The sequence below is a fragment of the Canis lupus genome, chromosome 17 (genome assembly GCF_003254725.2).
Source record: "Canis lupus dingo isolate Sandy chromosome 17, ASM325472v2, whole genome shotgun sequence".
In the NCBI taxonomy this organism is placed as follows: domain Eukaryota; kingdom Metazoa; phylum Chordata; class Mammalia; order Carnivora; family Canidae; genus Canis; species Canis lupus.
In genome coordinates, this window is record NC_064259.1 from 30312841 (window position 1) to 30328296 (window position 15456).

General features: G+C 47.2%; 1 protein-coding gene across 1 annotated transcript; it reads right to left on the reverse strand.

Moving 5' to 3' along the window:
- Positions 1-1187: 1187 nt before the first annotated feature.
- LOC112664509 (cytochrome P450 1B1) lies at positions 1188-9473 on the reverse strand. Its single transcript, XM_025454147.3, has 3 exons — positions 9339-9473; positions 7876-8919; positions 1188-4999 (listed from the first exon to the last, which is right to left on the reverse strand). The coding sequence occupies exons 2-3, from the start codon at positions 8916-8918 to the stop codon at positions 4411-4413; spliced, it is 1632 nt and encodes a 543-aa protein (XP_025309932.1). The 5' UTR covers position 8919; positions 9339-9473; the 3' UTR covers positions 1188-4410.
- Between the last annotated feature and the right edge of the window lie 5983 nt (positions 9474-15456).

Here is a 15456-nt window from a genome sequence, read left to right on the forward strand (position 1 = left end):
TTTCACTCATCCTAAACTTTACGGCCATTATGAAGATCTTATGTTAGCAGATTTGGAAAACAAGTGAGTATTCTCTTAAGCCAATTTATAGCCATACCTTTTAGTTGCTGAAGTGATGTTGTCAAGCCGAAGTATCAATGACACTGTGTGCAATTGTACTTCATGATTTCTTTTCCTGTTTTCACAGTAATGGGAGCTTAGGTCTGGAAGCAATAAGAACCCTTGGCACCGTACACCCTGCCATCTGTGCAGGTGGGGCAGTGAGAGCCTGGAGAATCACAGCAGAGGCTCTGTGAAGTCACATCTTTTACCCGGTAAAAAGGTCAGCAGAAAATATTTCCACATACTACAGGACAGAATGCTCTCCTCTTTTCTTTTATTGGACATGAATTGCATTTATTAATTAAAGCACACGTACCTTAAATATGAATGAATAAATGTATAGCAACCAAACTGAAAACAAAAGCTTTCAAAAAAAAGAAAAACAGGGATCCCTGGGTGGCGCAGTGGTTTGGCGCCTGCCTTTGGCCCAGGGCGCGATCCTGGAGACCCGGGATCGAATCCCACATCAGGCTCCCGGTGCATGGAGCCTGCTTCTCCCTCTGCCTGTGTCTCTGCCTCTCTCTCTCTCTCTGTGACTATCATAAATAAATAAAAATTAAAAAAAAAAAAAAAAAAGAAAAACAACAAAACCACCACACACACACACACACACACACACACACAGAAGTTTTCATGACAAAAGGAAAAAAAATAAATGAATGAAATACTAACAGAAAGGACTGATGTGCTGCTGAGGGACAAATATGTGTTCTGCATTTTTTTTGGATGAAGCAGTAATAAAAGATCAGAGTCTTTAAAATCTCAATCTGGTCTATTTTTCAAAATTAAAAATTAACTCCCACTTTTCTAGATGTTTGCCACTGAAATTTAACTTCTGTGTTGGTTCTCATAAACTCAAAAATATAGAGACTAGGAATTTGGTAGGAAACTGAATGCTAAAAGCCTATTTTTTAAAAAGAGCAAGCAGCCTAAAATGTCAAATGGCCAAATAAAATGTTCATAATGCAACATTTTAATTTAAGCACTTATAAGTGGTAGTTGAAAAGAATGGATACATTAATGAATGGATGCATGTTGAAAAAGATATAGCATACTTGCTACAACATAAAGTAAAATTCCATAACAAGATTATAAGAGTGATTTTTATTATCTTGGTAAAGGTGTCCGGTTACAGGTAATTACAGATACAAAATGTTTTTAATCTGGTATATCAAACAGTAAAAGGTACATGTTAACGCTGTGCCTCTGAAATGTATTTCAGTTACAACTATGTATTATAGTTGTTCTGTACATATTAAAAGCACACATGATAAAATACAAAAATAAGAAAAGATTAAATAAAAAATTATCATTGATCTATAAGCATCTACCAGAGTATCACAGTGTGTCATAGCTAAAAAATATAAAATTAATATAAATGCTATGCAACTATTTGATCTAATATAGATCTAATAAGGACATATTAAGGCCGTAATAGCATTTCACAGGTGAAGGCTAAGTTCTGAGACATGAAAGCTTTCAGAGGAAAAAAAGAAAAAAAAAAAGCTTTCAGATAACCCACAAAACAAACCTGAGACATCTTTTTGTTTGGAAAAAAAGCAATCTTCTTGCAAAGTCAAAGCTTCAATACATAAAGGAAGTATTTAATAAACGATATACTTGAACTATTAACAATAATCTGGAGTAGATATTCTGACTACAATAGTGACCAGCAAATACCTTCTTTCTCTGGAAGAAATAAGGTTTTCTGATTAAACCAGTAGCCTGATTATTGTGGCCTCCAAGTTTGGTTATTTTAATTTGTTTTTGGTTTTGCTATCCTTCCTTTAACTAGATTATAAAACATAAAATAGTTGTATTAAATAAGCTAGGTGACCTCCAAGAGCCCACCTTACTTCCTCCTATAAAGTACAGCTTTTCCATTGCTAGAAGTGCCAAGCAAACTGAGCCCACATTCGCACAGATTAGAGCACATCTGGACTTGGTTGACTTAATGAGGCATCCAGATTGGTACATGATTACTCTTGGTACCACATATGTCTCAGAGTAAGTGGGCTAGGGCAGCCAACAATCACTATTTCAGCCCTGCTTAGGAGTGGGGGGTAGTCATGTTTTGGAATGGCTGGTGACAAAAAATTTTAAGGTATTGGGTAAGCCTGATTTCTACAGGTGGATTTAGTGCCTTTAAAAATACTGGCACAGTTCTCCATACTCAAGAGGCAGAGCTATGAGATTTTATTGATTAAAATTATATGAAATTTTTATTAATCAAAGAATTTCAAATTACAAAATAGATCTTTTTTTTTTAAAGTCTACTTGGGATTTAACATCGGCCTACAAATCATCTTTTTTCTAAGTGTTCATACTTCAAATTTTGTGCTTCAGATGAATTAATTTGGAATGAGTGGAGAAAGGCTTAACCATATTTCTTCCTTTTCTTCTTTTGCTTTTTTTTCTCACCACCGCAACACACATACGTCAGACATTCTTCTCTTTATAATGTTAATTAAAAGATTCCAAAAGCTTAATAGAATGTAAGAAGCAGTAAGCTTTCAGGATACGGTATACCTTCCTCCGCAAGTTCACATACAATGAAAGTTAAAGCTCCAACCTTCACTTTGAACTTTTGCAATCTTCCAGTATGTGGTGTTGTTTTTGTTTTTTGTTTTTAAGGTTTTCAGGCTCTTTACATAAATGGAACATACGTATTTCCTTCAGGCTTTATGTTTTCACAGTTACCAAAGTGACTGCTCCCGGGCCGGCCATCCTGAGCAGCACACCTGATCTGATCAGCTCCACTGGAATGTGATGCAATCTTCAAAACAGTCTCCCAACTGGACCTTCTGATTCTGACTTTCCAAAACACAGACATGAATGCTATTTTTAAAAAACTTAAAAGAGAAACTAGGCCTTTTATGATGGGAATCCACCTCCCCCACTGGTTCTCTAATAAAGAGAACATCCGGATAATTCATTGCATTTTTCACTATTCATCAAGCAGACACAGGTTAAATTTCTCTGCCTTGCATAGGCTAATGGTCAGATTTCCAGTAACTTCAACTGGAACTCAACAATCAGAATGGTTTTAAAATTAAAATGTAAGCATGCCAAGAGGTTGGAATTATAGTAACTACATTGATTTCATAAAAAGATTCTAGATTATGAATATCATTTTAGAAAATATGTTGTAAAGTAATAAGGAATACATCTTATAGATCCAATTTTGAGATTTTTCAGTTCTCATTCAAGTTGCAGATGAGAGAATGGATTTTGCTTCATCTTGGTTTCCATGATGTCAAAATAGGCTCATTTCACATATTTGAGCCCAGAATTGTACTTTTTGATTGGTCTTTCTTTTGGAAAGACATATCTTATTCAAATTTTTCTTAACCAAAATAATTAATACTATTTAATAATACAATAACTAATACATACTGCTTATGGATAATTATATATGTAAATACATTGAATAGTATTTGGTGACTTTTTTAATCTATAAGACTTACTGAAATCAGTGCATTATAATCATATAAGATAAAGCCTAGCTAGGCTGCTAAATCTTTTTTTTTTTTTTTTTTTTTTTTTTTTTTTTTGCTCATCATTGACATTGTACTTTGGCAACAACAGAGATATGACTTTGGCTTGGAATTTTTTTACAATTTAACAACTTATACTTTTAAAATTCAGAATACATCACTGGAACAGCTACTATAATCAGTGAATCAACCACCATTAATTTCTTTGTGAGTAAATGACTTTAGGACTTACCCCCCAAGAAAGAAAGCGTATCAGTAGGCAAAAAGATAAATCCATCCATAGATAACTACAGCCTAACTAAGCTATTTTTTATTGAAGAGGTGAGAAAGGGGGAATTCCTGGTCTTTACCCTTTTCCCTTATTACCCTCAATCACATGTCTTACATGGAAATTATTTGTCTTTGCATATTCAGCAATATATTCTGAAACTTGGCTAACTACAATTTGCTTTGGAGCAGATTTCAGCACGCAGAACATCAAGCTTGGATCCCGTACACGAAGGCATGGTTATCAAAACTCTTCTTCATTAGGTCATTTGTGTGTGTACATGCTCCCTCAAGACATTATTATCAGAACTCGATATTCTGTAAAAATTCTTTGGATCCTTTCATTCTTTGATTCTTCCAGGAGCTCCTTCGGAGCCCAGTGCTCATCTGAGCACACACGCATGAAGCACATCACCTGCGGATCAGTTGGTTCATGCTCACTTTAGAGGCTAATTGAGAGAGTGGCCCAGAGGAGCTAGAAAATTCTACTCCCTATCCCCCCAAAACTTGAGTACTTGTAAAATTTTAGCATGCTTCTGGTTTTTCACTGGCAGTCTTCCTCAGCTTGTAACTTTTGGACGGCACTATCAAGGAGCTCCATGGACTCTCTGAGAGTGACGTTGATACTAAATGCCTTGGGTTTAATGGTCAGACCGTAATTAAAATCCATTTTTGAGGGTTCGTCTGGATTGGCCTTGAAATTGCACTGGTGAGCCAGGATGGAAATGAAGAGAAACAGCTGCATCTTGGAAAGCTCTTCCCCAATGCATCGCCGTTTGCCCACTGAAAAAATCATCACGCTGCTGGCCAGGTCCTTGTCAATGAAGCCGTCTTTGTCCAAGAACCGGGCTGGATCAAAGTCCTCTGGGTTAGGCCACTTCACTGGGTCATGATTCACAGACCACTGGTTAACAAAAACCACTGTGTCCTTGGGAATGTGGTAGCCTAAGACACAGGCACTGGTGGTGGTGGCATGAGGAATGGTGACGGGCACAAAGCTGGAGAAACGCATGCCTTCGTAAAGAAAGGCCATGGTGTAGGGCAGGTTGGGCTGGTCATCCAGGCAGGGCAGCCGGTTTCTACCCACGACTTGATCCAATTCTTCCTGGACCCGAGCCTGCACTTGTGGATACCTGTTTGGTCGTTAACACAGGAGAAAATAAGTAAGGGAAATCGATTCTTCTTTCATCTAGAAAGCACATGGCACTTTAATTCCACTTTCTTTATCTGAATGAATACTGAATTAATGAATTATTTCATTAATGAGTTAGTACTTCCAGACCCCCAAAAAGAAAAAAAATCCAAAACAGTTTCCTCATTTCTCACTAAATCACAGGATGGATAAATCAATAGTTATATTTCCCGTAATTAGTTTCATATGGGTAATGCTCTCTTTCCTATCGTAAGTCAAAAACAGTCTGAAGTTTTCTAGCCTGAAAAAGCTCCTAACAGACAAGGCCAGCTTCTCCATGAGGCACAGCAGACATGCCAAGGACCTGCAAAATTTTTCAGGGGCTCGTGAAAATGTTTTCATTTCCTTCAAAATCAGAACATACACCAAAAAAAACCCTGTTAGATTAAAGAAAATGTTTTAATATGTAATTTGACATATTTATCTTTATTCCAATGTAGTAATAAAATGTCACTAAGATCTTCTGAGGGGCAAACAGTCTAAAGAGGCAAAAGCATCCAGGGCCCATGAAAAGCAAAAAAGCAGCCCCAAAAGCAGACCCTTTTCTTCTCTCATCTCCTGGGATAAATTCTAGCATACACACTGCTCTCGCACACAATGGTTATCCTGATAGATAAAGCTACAAATCCTCAAAATTTAAATTTAAAAGGAAATTCCCAATGTTAGAAAGATTACGGTACAAACTGTAATGCTTCTTTACTGTTGGCAATACAAATAGTATTGTCCTTTTGGAAAACAAAATCTGAGTACAAAGCAAGATGCAGAAGGGTAACTCTCCCCCACTTTCTAAACCCAGTAATCCACGCCTAGATACGTATGTGCAGGAAACAACAGGTACAAAAATATGTAACTACAACAATCACCGAAATTTTAAAAATGCAATCAACAATGTTAAAAGAAGCGATTATACGTAATGGTGCTATTATGACAAAAATACTAGGGGGCCATCAGAAATCACTAAAATAAAGTTTAAAAGATGGGAGAATGTCCATTACACTAAATGAAAATGTCTTAAGTTTTTTTTTTAAGTAAATAATTATTGCATCTCTGAAAAAAATGTAAGCGTGTATGGTATAAAATTATGGGTGATTTTAAAAATTGCTTCATGAACTTCATGAAGTATGCTTCATCATATTTCAGGGGTCGGCAAACTTTTCCATGAAAGGCCAGATACTAAAAATTTAGGTTTTGCCAACCAAACCCTCCCTCTGTCACAGCTATTCAGCTCTGCCTTGTGCTGTGAAGGCGGCCACAGACAATACATAAATGAATGGCCATGGTTGTATTTTGCTTAAACACATACCAAAATGGGCAGTGTAATTTGCCAACTTCCTTCGTACTGTGTTTTCACTAAAAAGAAGAAAAATGTATTCATCAGCTATATTGAATAGAGTGACTCCAAAATTGTTTTATTTACTTTTGCTGCCCAATTCAGTTTCTGATGGGGAAAAAACCAAAACAAACCAAACAAAAAAAACGAAGTTTCAGAAGATGATAAGCTTATGGTGGGATGCAAAGGACCTATTGATATCATTTTAGGATGTCTTTTTCCTGATCTATTATCGACTTGTTTTTATTTGATTTCTGCTCATTGCCCATATGGGTTTCCATGCTCTTAATACTGAAAAGCAATTTTAAATACACAAAAATTCGACTTACGAAAGTAGTCGCACAGGATCTAAGGACATATATATATATATAGGTTGCAGTATTCTAATAAGAAAAGAACCAGCCTTTGCCTTCCAATTTCTGGGTTGCCAGCAAGTTCGGCATCCCCCTCCACTTCCTTCTGCGCCAAGAAACGGCACAACCAGGACCTCAGGTCTTTCAAGGCAACCAACATTTGCCGTGAGTGAAGTAAGACAGTGAGACACCTGCTCCTGGAGCAGAGTTGCCAGACAAAAACAGGCTGCTATGTTAAATCTAAATTTCTGGTAAACAATAGTTCATCTTTCAGCAAGAATATGCCCTGTGTACATTTTATTTTTCATTTTCTGAGTCTGGCAGCACCCTATACCAGCAACCCGCTGGCTCCCTGCGCGCAGCTTCCCAGGGTCGGCGACCTTAGTCCGGGCGGGCGCCGCGGGGGGCTAGGCTAGGCTGCCTCGGCGGCGGGCCCGAGCGCCAGGGGAGTCCGCCCGCTCGCGCTGCCCGGGTTCCCGCGCGCCTGTCGAGGCGCTGCTCTGCGCTCCGAGAAGCGACCGCTCCGGCTCTCCCCCGGGGATTTCTAACGCAACTAGCGCGGCGCTCCCCTAAGCCCAGCGCAACCTGCCGGCCTCTGGCCGCCCTCCGAAAGCTCCGGTGCCGGGTATGGGTCGGCGGGGCCGGCCTCCGAGCGCTCCCTGCGCCGGGCTGGCAGCTCCGATCTGCGCCGAGGCCGGCCCAGCCGACTAGCTGCTGGGTTTACTTAACAAGTTTCCCGTTGCCCTTTCTTTGGAACTGTGCCAATTTTGCTCCTGCTGTACCAGGGAGGCAGAGATCCGGGGCTGATCTGCGGGCACTTAAAAGATCGTGCCTTTCAGGGGGCTCTCATAGCTTTGTCCCCCACTTGGAGAGGTAGCGAACCACAAGATCAAAGCTGCGGGCGGGCGGGTCCCCGCTGGGTGGAGGCCGGGGGGGCGGGGGCGCGCTCTCGGCCCGCGCTGTGCCTTCCTTCCCGAGCCCGGCTTTCGCGCCGCGATCTCAGCTTTGCGAGGTGGGGAGCTGGCGCGAAACCCCAGACTCTGGGCGTGCGTGGAGACCTCAGCATATCCTACCGCCCCCCACCCCTTACCCGGCAGGAAAGGAAGGCCCGCCCGCGCCTCCTCGAGGCTTTACCTGGTGAAAAGGATGAGCAGCCACTGCAGCGCGATGGAGAGCGTGTCCTGGCTGGCGCCGAAGATGTCGGTGACAGTGGCCGGCACGTACTCCATGTCCAACCGCGCGCCGCCGTCGCCCGAGCCCTCCGCCGCCTCGGTCCCCGCCGAGAGGATGAAGGCGTCCATCATGTCGCGGGGGGCGGCCCCGGGCTGCAGGCTTTCGCGGTGCCGCAGGAACTTGCGCAGGACAAAGTTGCTGAAGTTGCGGTTGAGCTGCTCGAACTCGCGGAAGGCGGTGCGCACGGGGTTGGGGAAGCGCTGCAGCCAGGGCAGCACGTCCACCAAGCTGCCCGCGCCCACCGTGCGCCCGAACTCCTCGTTGTGGCTGAGCAGCTCGCGGAACTCGGCGTCATCGTGGCTGTAGCGGCAGCCGAAGCACACGGCGCTCATGACGTTGGCCACGGCCACCACGGTCAGCGGCCGCGGGTCCAGGAAGGCGCCGCCCGCGCTGCCGCGCGCCAGCAGCGCCACCAGCTCGCGCGTCTCGGCCAGCACGTGGCCCTCGAGGACGCGGCGGCTGCGCGGCTGGCGCGTGGAGAAGGCCCGCATGGTGCTGTGCGCCGCGCGCCGCTGCACCTTCCAGCGCGGGGAGTACTGGCCGAAAGCCAGGCTGCGGCCGCCCGACACCACGCGAAAGGAAGCGAAGCGCGGCCGGTCGGCGAAGGCGGCGCCCTGCTGCACCAGCGCCTGGCGGATGGCGCGCTCGCCGTTCAGCACCACCACCCGGCAGCTGCCCAGGCGGATCTGGAACACGTCGCCGTAGCGCCGCGCCAGGCGCGCGAACGAGAGGTGCGGCGCGGGGCCCATCGCCGCGGCGTTTCCGATCAGCGGCCACGCAAACGGGCCGGGCGGCGCGGACCCCGGCTGCCGCCGCCGCTGCCTCAGCAGCCACTGGCCCGCGTGCACCGCGGCCAGCACCGACAGCAGCAGCAGGAGCGTGGTCTGCTGGGCGGACAGCGCGCTCGGCTGCAGAGGAGCGTCGGGCCCGAGGCTGGTGGCCATGCTGGAGAGAGAGGGGCGAAGGCGTGGCCCTCAGGTGTGCAGGGAAAGGAGCGGGCGCCCCGCGCCCCTACCCCTGGCGCCGGGCTACGCCGAGCCGTTGGCAAGCGAGGAGGTCGCGCGCAGGGCAGGGCAGGGCAGGGCAGGGCAGGGCGGGGCGGGGCGGGGCGGGCTCTCCGGGGAAGCAGCGGAGGACGCTTCTTCCCATCCCAAACCCATCCCCTAGAGGAGACGGGAAAGAGCATGCTTCCGCCTCTCCGTGACCCGGACTCTCCGTCCCCACCTCAACCCCCAGCTGTGTAACGGTTCCAGCACTTCGGGGCAGGCCGGAGGGCATCCAGGCGGAGGCGCGCAGTCCCCTCTCACTGCCTACCACCCCCGCCCCGCGAGGCCGCGGGAAGGCGGCTCCGCGGACAGACTGACCTGCGAGGTGGCGCGGTTTCCGGCGGCGCGGGATGGACGGCTCCGTAATAGGGCTGGGGCCTTTGAGGAGGGCCAGAAGTCCCCGGGAAATCGGAGGCCTCGCCTGGACACCTGCTGCTCCGGGAGCCAGAGCACCCACTCTGGAGCCTCCGAGCCAGGGGCGCTGGGACTGGGATGGGGACCGAGCAGGCGGCCTCCTTTGCCGCGAGCCCCGCTGCACCTGGGGCCTCGGCAAAGCGGGGGTTTCCACACAGAGTGCGCGCTGAGACGGGGGGTCGACCGGTGCAGCCGGTTCCCAGCCTCAGGACCCCCGCGCGTCTGACAGCTGCTGTCGCAGGGGCGTGGCCCGTGTGCGCGCAGTCACGCCAGAGTCAAAACGCGCCATCCCGCTTCCCCGGCTTTTAAGGTCTGCGTCGGAGGCGGCGGCGGAACCTGGCGGGGGCGGGGCTTGCGGGGGCGGGGCCTGCGGGACGCTGCCGGGGGCTCAGACCCGACCCGGGTCGCGGCGCTAGCGCGGTCACGCGAGGCGGCCGCGATGCTCCCCGACGGCCTCGGTCGGTGGCTGGCGGCTTTGCTGCAAGCGGCAGTGCGGACTTCCCGTTTCCCGGAAAACCACTCTAATCCGTCCCTCCCCATCGTAGCCGCTGCTGCCCTGAAGCGCGCTGGGAACAGAACCTGCCGGTCGGGGGGGAGCGCGCCCCCCGGGGAGCTTGACACCCCCCGTCCCCTCTCGGTGCCTGAGCTCCGTTGCCCGAGATGGACCCGCTCGGGATCCTTGGGCGCCGAGGCCCGGAGAGGGAACCTGTCAGTTTGGGGAACGCGGGAAGCCGCGTCTGCGTGGCGGTTGCCTTCGCAGCATCCCCAGCTGTTTTATTTTATTGTAACTTCCTTGCAAACAGGCCCCTCGGATGAGGCCCCCCGGCGCGCCAGGTTCTCCTTCCACCTCGAGCGGCGAGACCGAGAGTCCCCAAGGACGCCGCTCCCGGCCCCCGCGCCCCGGCCGCGCTTGGCACACAAAGGCCAGCGCCAGCGGGACGCAGCTGGTCGCGGTTTCCCGCTCAGCAGCCCCCAGGTGGCGCCGCCCCCCGCCCCGCGTCGGGGACCCGCGGCCCGAGCCCGGGACCACGCTGGGGCTAAGGCGGGGGCTCGCAGCCGAGGGAGCACGCTCGGATGCCCCGGTGGGGAGGGCCGAGGGGGAGGAGGAGGCGAGGGCGCCGATCTCGCGCCTCTGAACTTTATGGGGTTGAAAGTTTCCTCTGCTGTCGCCTCCCCCTTGCGTGCGGAGCTGTGCCTTGCGTGCGCGGCTTCTGGAAAGTCGTCGGCTCTGGTCATATCCTTGGGCGCTTCTCACGGCACCTGACACGCCGGGGCGGCGGCGGCGGCGGCCCAGGGCGGGGTGCGAGCCGCCACCACCCTCCGCGGCGCACGCACGGCCGCACCCGGGCTGGCCGGAGAGGCGGGCGCCCAGACTCGGCGGCGGGTAGGCGGATCGCGAGATGCGGAGCGGGGCGTGCTCGGCCGGCACCTTCCCCCGCGGGCTGCGCCCTTCCTCACTGGCTGGCACAAAGTATTTTCAAGCCCCTGCAGAGAAAAAGGTCTTCTCGGAAGGCTGGGGAAAGGGCGAGCCCCGGGAAGGGTGGGATGGATGGTAGCTAACCAGGAGGGACTTGTATCTCCAGGCCTCCGGGATCCCCAAGCGTCCATATAAAAGTGGGGCGTTGACCTCGAGACAGTCCTGCGCGTTGAGTTTTCCTCGTGCTGAGAATCTCTATTGTTCAGTTGTTTCTTAGCTAATAGATATGGAAACTGGTGTTCAGAGGGGTTATGTGACTTAACCAAGATCACACACACTGCAATGATACAATTACAGTCATACAATATAATCTTAGGTAATCTTGGGGCGCCTGGCTCAGGGTTGCTCAGTCTATTAAGCCTCAGACTCTTGATTTAGGCTGAGGTCACGACCTCAGGGTTGTGAGATGTAGCCCCAAGTCTGGCTCCCCACTGGGCATGGAGTCTGCTTGAGATTTTTCTCTCTCTCTTCCTCTGCCCTTCTTTCCTCCCTCTCTGAAAAAGTAAAAATTAAAAAATACAATATAATTTTAAATGATTCCTCTTTTCAAGGAAGTAACTGAAATGTTTGATGGTTTTCACCTCTCCTCACCTCTTACCAGCTATCAAGAGGTGAATCCAGAATCTGAGTCCCATTTCAGATCCATCGTACAAGTTCTTGTGGAAGGAAATCCTCAGATTAAAAAAAAGCACAAATGCCATCCTTCCTGCCTCAAAAAAAAAAATAAATAAATCAGCTGGAAGAATTTTTTTCAAATGGTTGTTTTTGTTTACAGAAGTGGGGTCTCTGAGGATCAAAAAGCAGAAATCGTGTGGTCACCTTTTGCAATAAAATTGGATGAGAGAGACCTGGGGACTATGACCTTGAAATAAGTGGTTAATTAAAGAAAATAAGATTTTAGTTATTCATGAGAGACAGAGATGCAGAGACCTAAGCAGGGGGAGAAGCAGGCTCCCTATGCGGAGCTGGATGCAGGACTTGATCCCAGGACTCTGGGATAAGGACCTGAGTGGAAGGCACTCAACCACTGAGCCACCCAGGTGCCCCAAGTGGTTAAATTTTAAAGACACATGAAGACAAAAAAAAATAAAAAAATAAAGACACATGAAGAGGTGTCTGAAAATTAGACTTTGTGAGAGCCTGAAACCAACAAAATACCTGACCTGATAAGAAAATACTTTTTTGTTTTTAAGATTTTACTTATTTATTTATGAGAGACGGGGCGGGGGGGGGGGGCAGAGACATAGGCAGAGAGAGAAGCAGGCTCCATGCAGGGAGCCTGAGGTGGGACTCGATCCTGGGACTCCAGGATCACACTCTGGGCCCAAGGCAGGTGCTCAACCACTGAGCCACCCAGGCGTCCCAGAAAATACTTTTTGTAAAAGTCTCCAATACTTTTTGAGAGGTTCTCCCAAAATGATTTCGTACATTATAATGGAGTACCCCAATCCATGATAAAGTTGTTTTTGAGCAACGGGGTGAATAAGCTTTGGTTTCCCAGAATTTCCCAGAATTGTGTTGGCCTATACATCCTTTGAAATGAGTTTCATAACCTTACAATGTCCAGCTTTAGCAAAACCCCTGCCTAATAATTAAGTTCAAGATTGCTGCACCCATCAATCTCTCAGTAGGCTTTTAATTTAATAGACTGGAATTGTCCATGGGCTTATGCCAATTCTGAGCTATCAGCATATCTCAAAGCCTCTAACCTAGTATCTCTACCAGAAACAGAGCAAATGGGAGTTGCCTTTAAACCAAGTAAATTACTATTTTCAAAAGTATAACCCAAGGCTGTTCCTAAGACCTCCTGTTAATAATTCCTGAATAATACTGTATAGTTTTTAGACAAAGTAGATGCATACCTTCTTGCCATAGTGAATAGTTTAAGCATATCCTCCAAGCTATGGTACCATGGGCTCAGTTCTTGTTCTAGGACATGGTTTAAAATGCAGAGTAACCAGTTGCGCCCATACTGTTAAAAAGACAGGTCCTGGGGCACCTGGGTGGCTCAGTGGTTGAGCGTCTGCCTTTGGCTCAGGTCATGATCTTGGGGTCCTGGTATCAGGTCCCACAACAGGCTCCCCGCAGGAAGGCTACTTCTCCCTCTGCCAATGTCTCTGCCTCTCTCTGTGTCTTTCATGAAGAAATAAATAAATAATCTTTAAAACATTATATATATGAAAAAGGACAGGTCCTTATTGATGATGACAAGCCAAAATAACTGGCTATGGTAACAACTTCTTCAGAATTTGCAGACCTCAGATTCTCTCAGATTTGGTGGCACAGATCTCTGTTGGAGGACCCATCTGGTACTTGATGGAGACATAGGGTAAATCCAGTGTGCCCTGTGGAACCCCAGCTCAGTTCAAGATTCTCCCTATAGTGAGAATCCACACCAGGTTCTTTACTTATCAACACAACTTCTCACCAAAGCCAGTAGTATTTAAGGCCCTGGGATCTCCTTTCAATCAACAGCACAGGATATGGGAATTTTGCCCTCCCAAATCCCAAACATGAATTGTTTGGTGCAAATAACTTTCAAAAGAACAGCTAAGCTAGAGAGAGAGTTTAAAGTGGAAGTTTAAAATACCTTATTTTGTATTGATTCCAAAGAACAGAAATCCAGCTTAAGCTTGTTTAAGCAGAACAGGAATGCACTGGCTCATGTGCAGGGAAGGATAATGTGGTACCTTACAGGATGGAAAGATCTGGGGCTGCTCTCCCCAGTCTCTGTTATGCTGATCTCTTCTGGAGACTTCCCTTGTGTGCTGGAGAGGCTGGCCATTGGCAGCCTCAAATTAACCACCCCAAGAAAAAGAGAATATCTCTCTTCCAGGGTCACTATACAAGACACTAGACTCTGACGTGCCCAGCCAGCATCAGGACACCCTGTGGCCAACGGTCTAGGTCTGATACGAGGAAAAGAGAGATGTGAGGAAGAGAGAACATGTCAGGAAGCCAAAGAAAAAAATCTGCCTCAGTCCTCGTGTATTTCACTTTTGCCCATCACTACCTTTTGGGCTGAAGGATATCTTATTGTCGTCATGGTCATTTTATTTTTCTAAGTACTTATTTATTTGAGAGAAGTAGGGGAGAAGCAGAGGGGTAGAGAGAGGGACAAACAGACTCTGCTTAGCCTGGAGCCTGACTCGGGTATCTCATGACCCTGAGATCATGACCTGAGCTGAAACCAAGTGTCAGACACATAAACGACTGAGCCACCCAGGTGCCCCTTTCATCATCATTTTAAATCAGCAAATCAGATAGATGCATTACACCTGGAGCCCATAGCCAGGAACATCAGCACTTCTGTCATCAGGCTGGAAGTCCATCTTCCTGATGGGCTTTCCCTCTATCATAATCTTCCAGCGTAATGTCAATTTTGTGGCTGAACGCTGTGCTCTTCCAAGCCCCTCCAAGCACACATAGGCACAGGCACTGAGATGAGAGTGGAATAGAAGGAACAGTCCCTGGCAAGTTTTTGACATGTGGGATGCACAAGAATTAGTCATCAGACCCATGCTAGTGGGAAGGAAAACAGAAATCAAGAGATACACCAAGGTGACTGTGACTGAGAGGATGGCAGAGGGATGAGCCATAGGAAGCTACAAATGATATGCTGGGAATTGAGAGGATTCTGAGGAAGTAATACCAACACCCTGGCCCCACCTGACTTGCTTCTGCTTCCTTCCTCCTGGTAATACACAGGGTAAGAAGCACAGAGCTGAAAAAAACAAAACTTTCTTATTTCTTCTAAGAAGTCCTCATTTGTGGACTGCACTGTTATTTTATGCATTAATATAAATGCAGGGGGCTACCACTTGTAGTTATGCCACTGATCAATAAGACATATTCTCTTTTCACAGATGTTAACATTTTAAGTGTGCTTTAGGATTGACAGAGCACTGTGCACACTGGCAGTGATCCTCTGGATTCTCTGCCTTAATATTAAATAGTAGTGGTCCTGAGAGCTCTTAGATGAGGCAGATAGAGCCAGGAGTGTTACCTACCAAAGCCATTTCCCCTTCCATTTTTTAAACTTGATATAACAATTGATGCTTTTTCAATTCCATGTAAAGCATAGGGAGAAGTTGCTTTGGAAGATTTTGCTAATTTTATTGACCCAGTCTCTTAGCTCTCCTCTCTTTCCAAGGTGAGTGCCCACTAAGCTATTTCCATATAGTCTGGTATTAGTGAGAGCCACAAAGTTACAGTGTATTATTCCAGTTTCCCCGCCAGAATATTTTCTTGTGTATTTAGAAGTCAATGGGCATCAGTGTTTGCAACATACTCTCAAATAGTTCGAGTTAAAAAGACAGAGAGAGAGAGGAAGGGAGGGATGGAGGAGAGAGAGAGAGAGAGAGATGAAAATGATAAAGCAAACATGGTAAAAATGTCCATAAATGGAGAATTTGGGTAAATGGGAGTTCCTTGTGATGTTCTCACAACGTGACTATAAGTCTGAAATTGTATTGAAATTAAAGTTACTCAAAAAAAAATTTTTTAAGTTACTAAGAATAGAAAATAGGAGCATGAGAAAGAAAT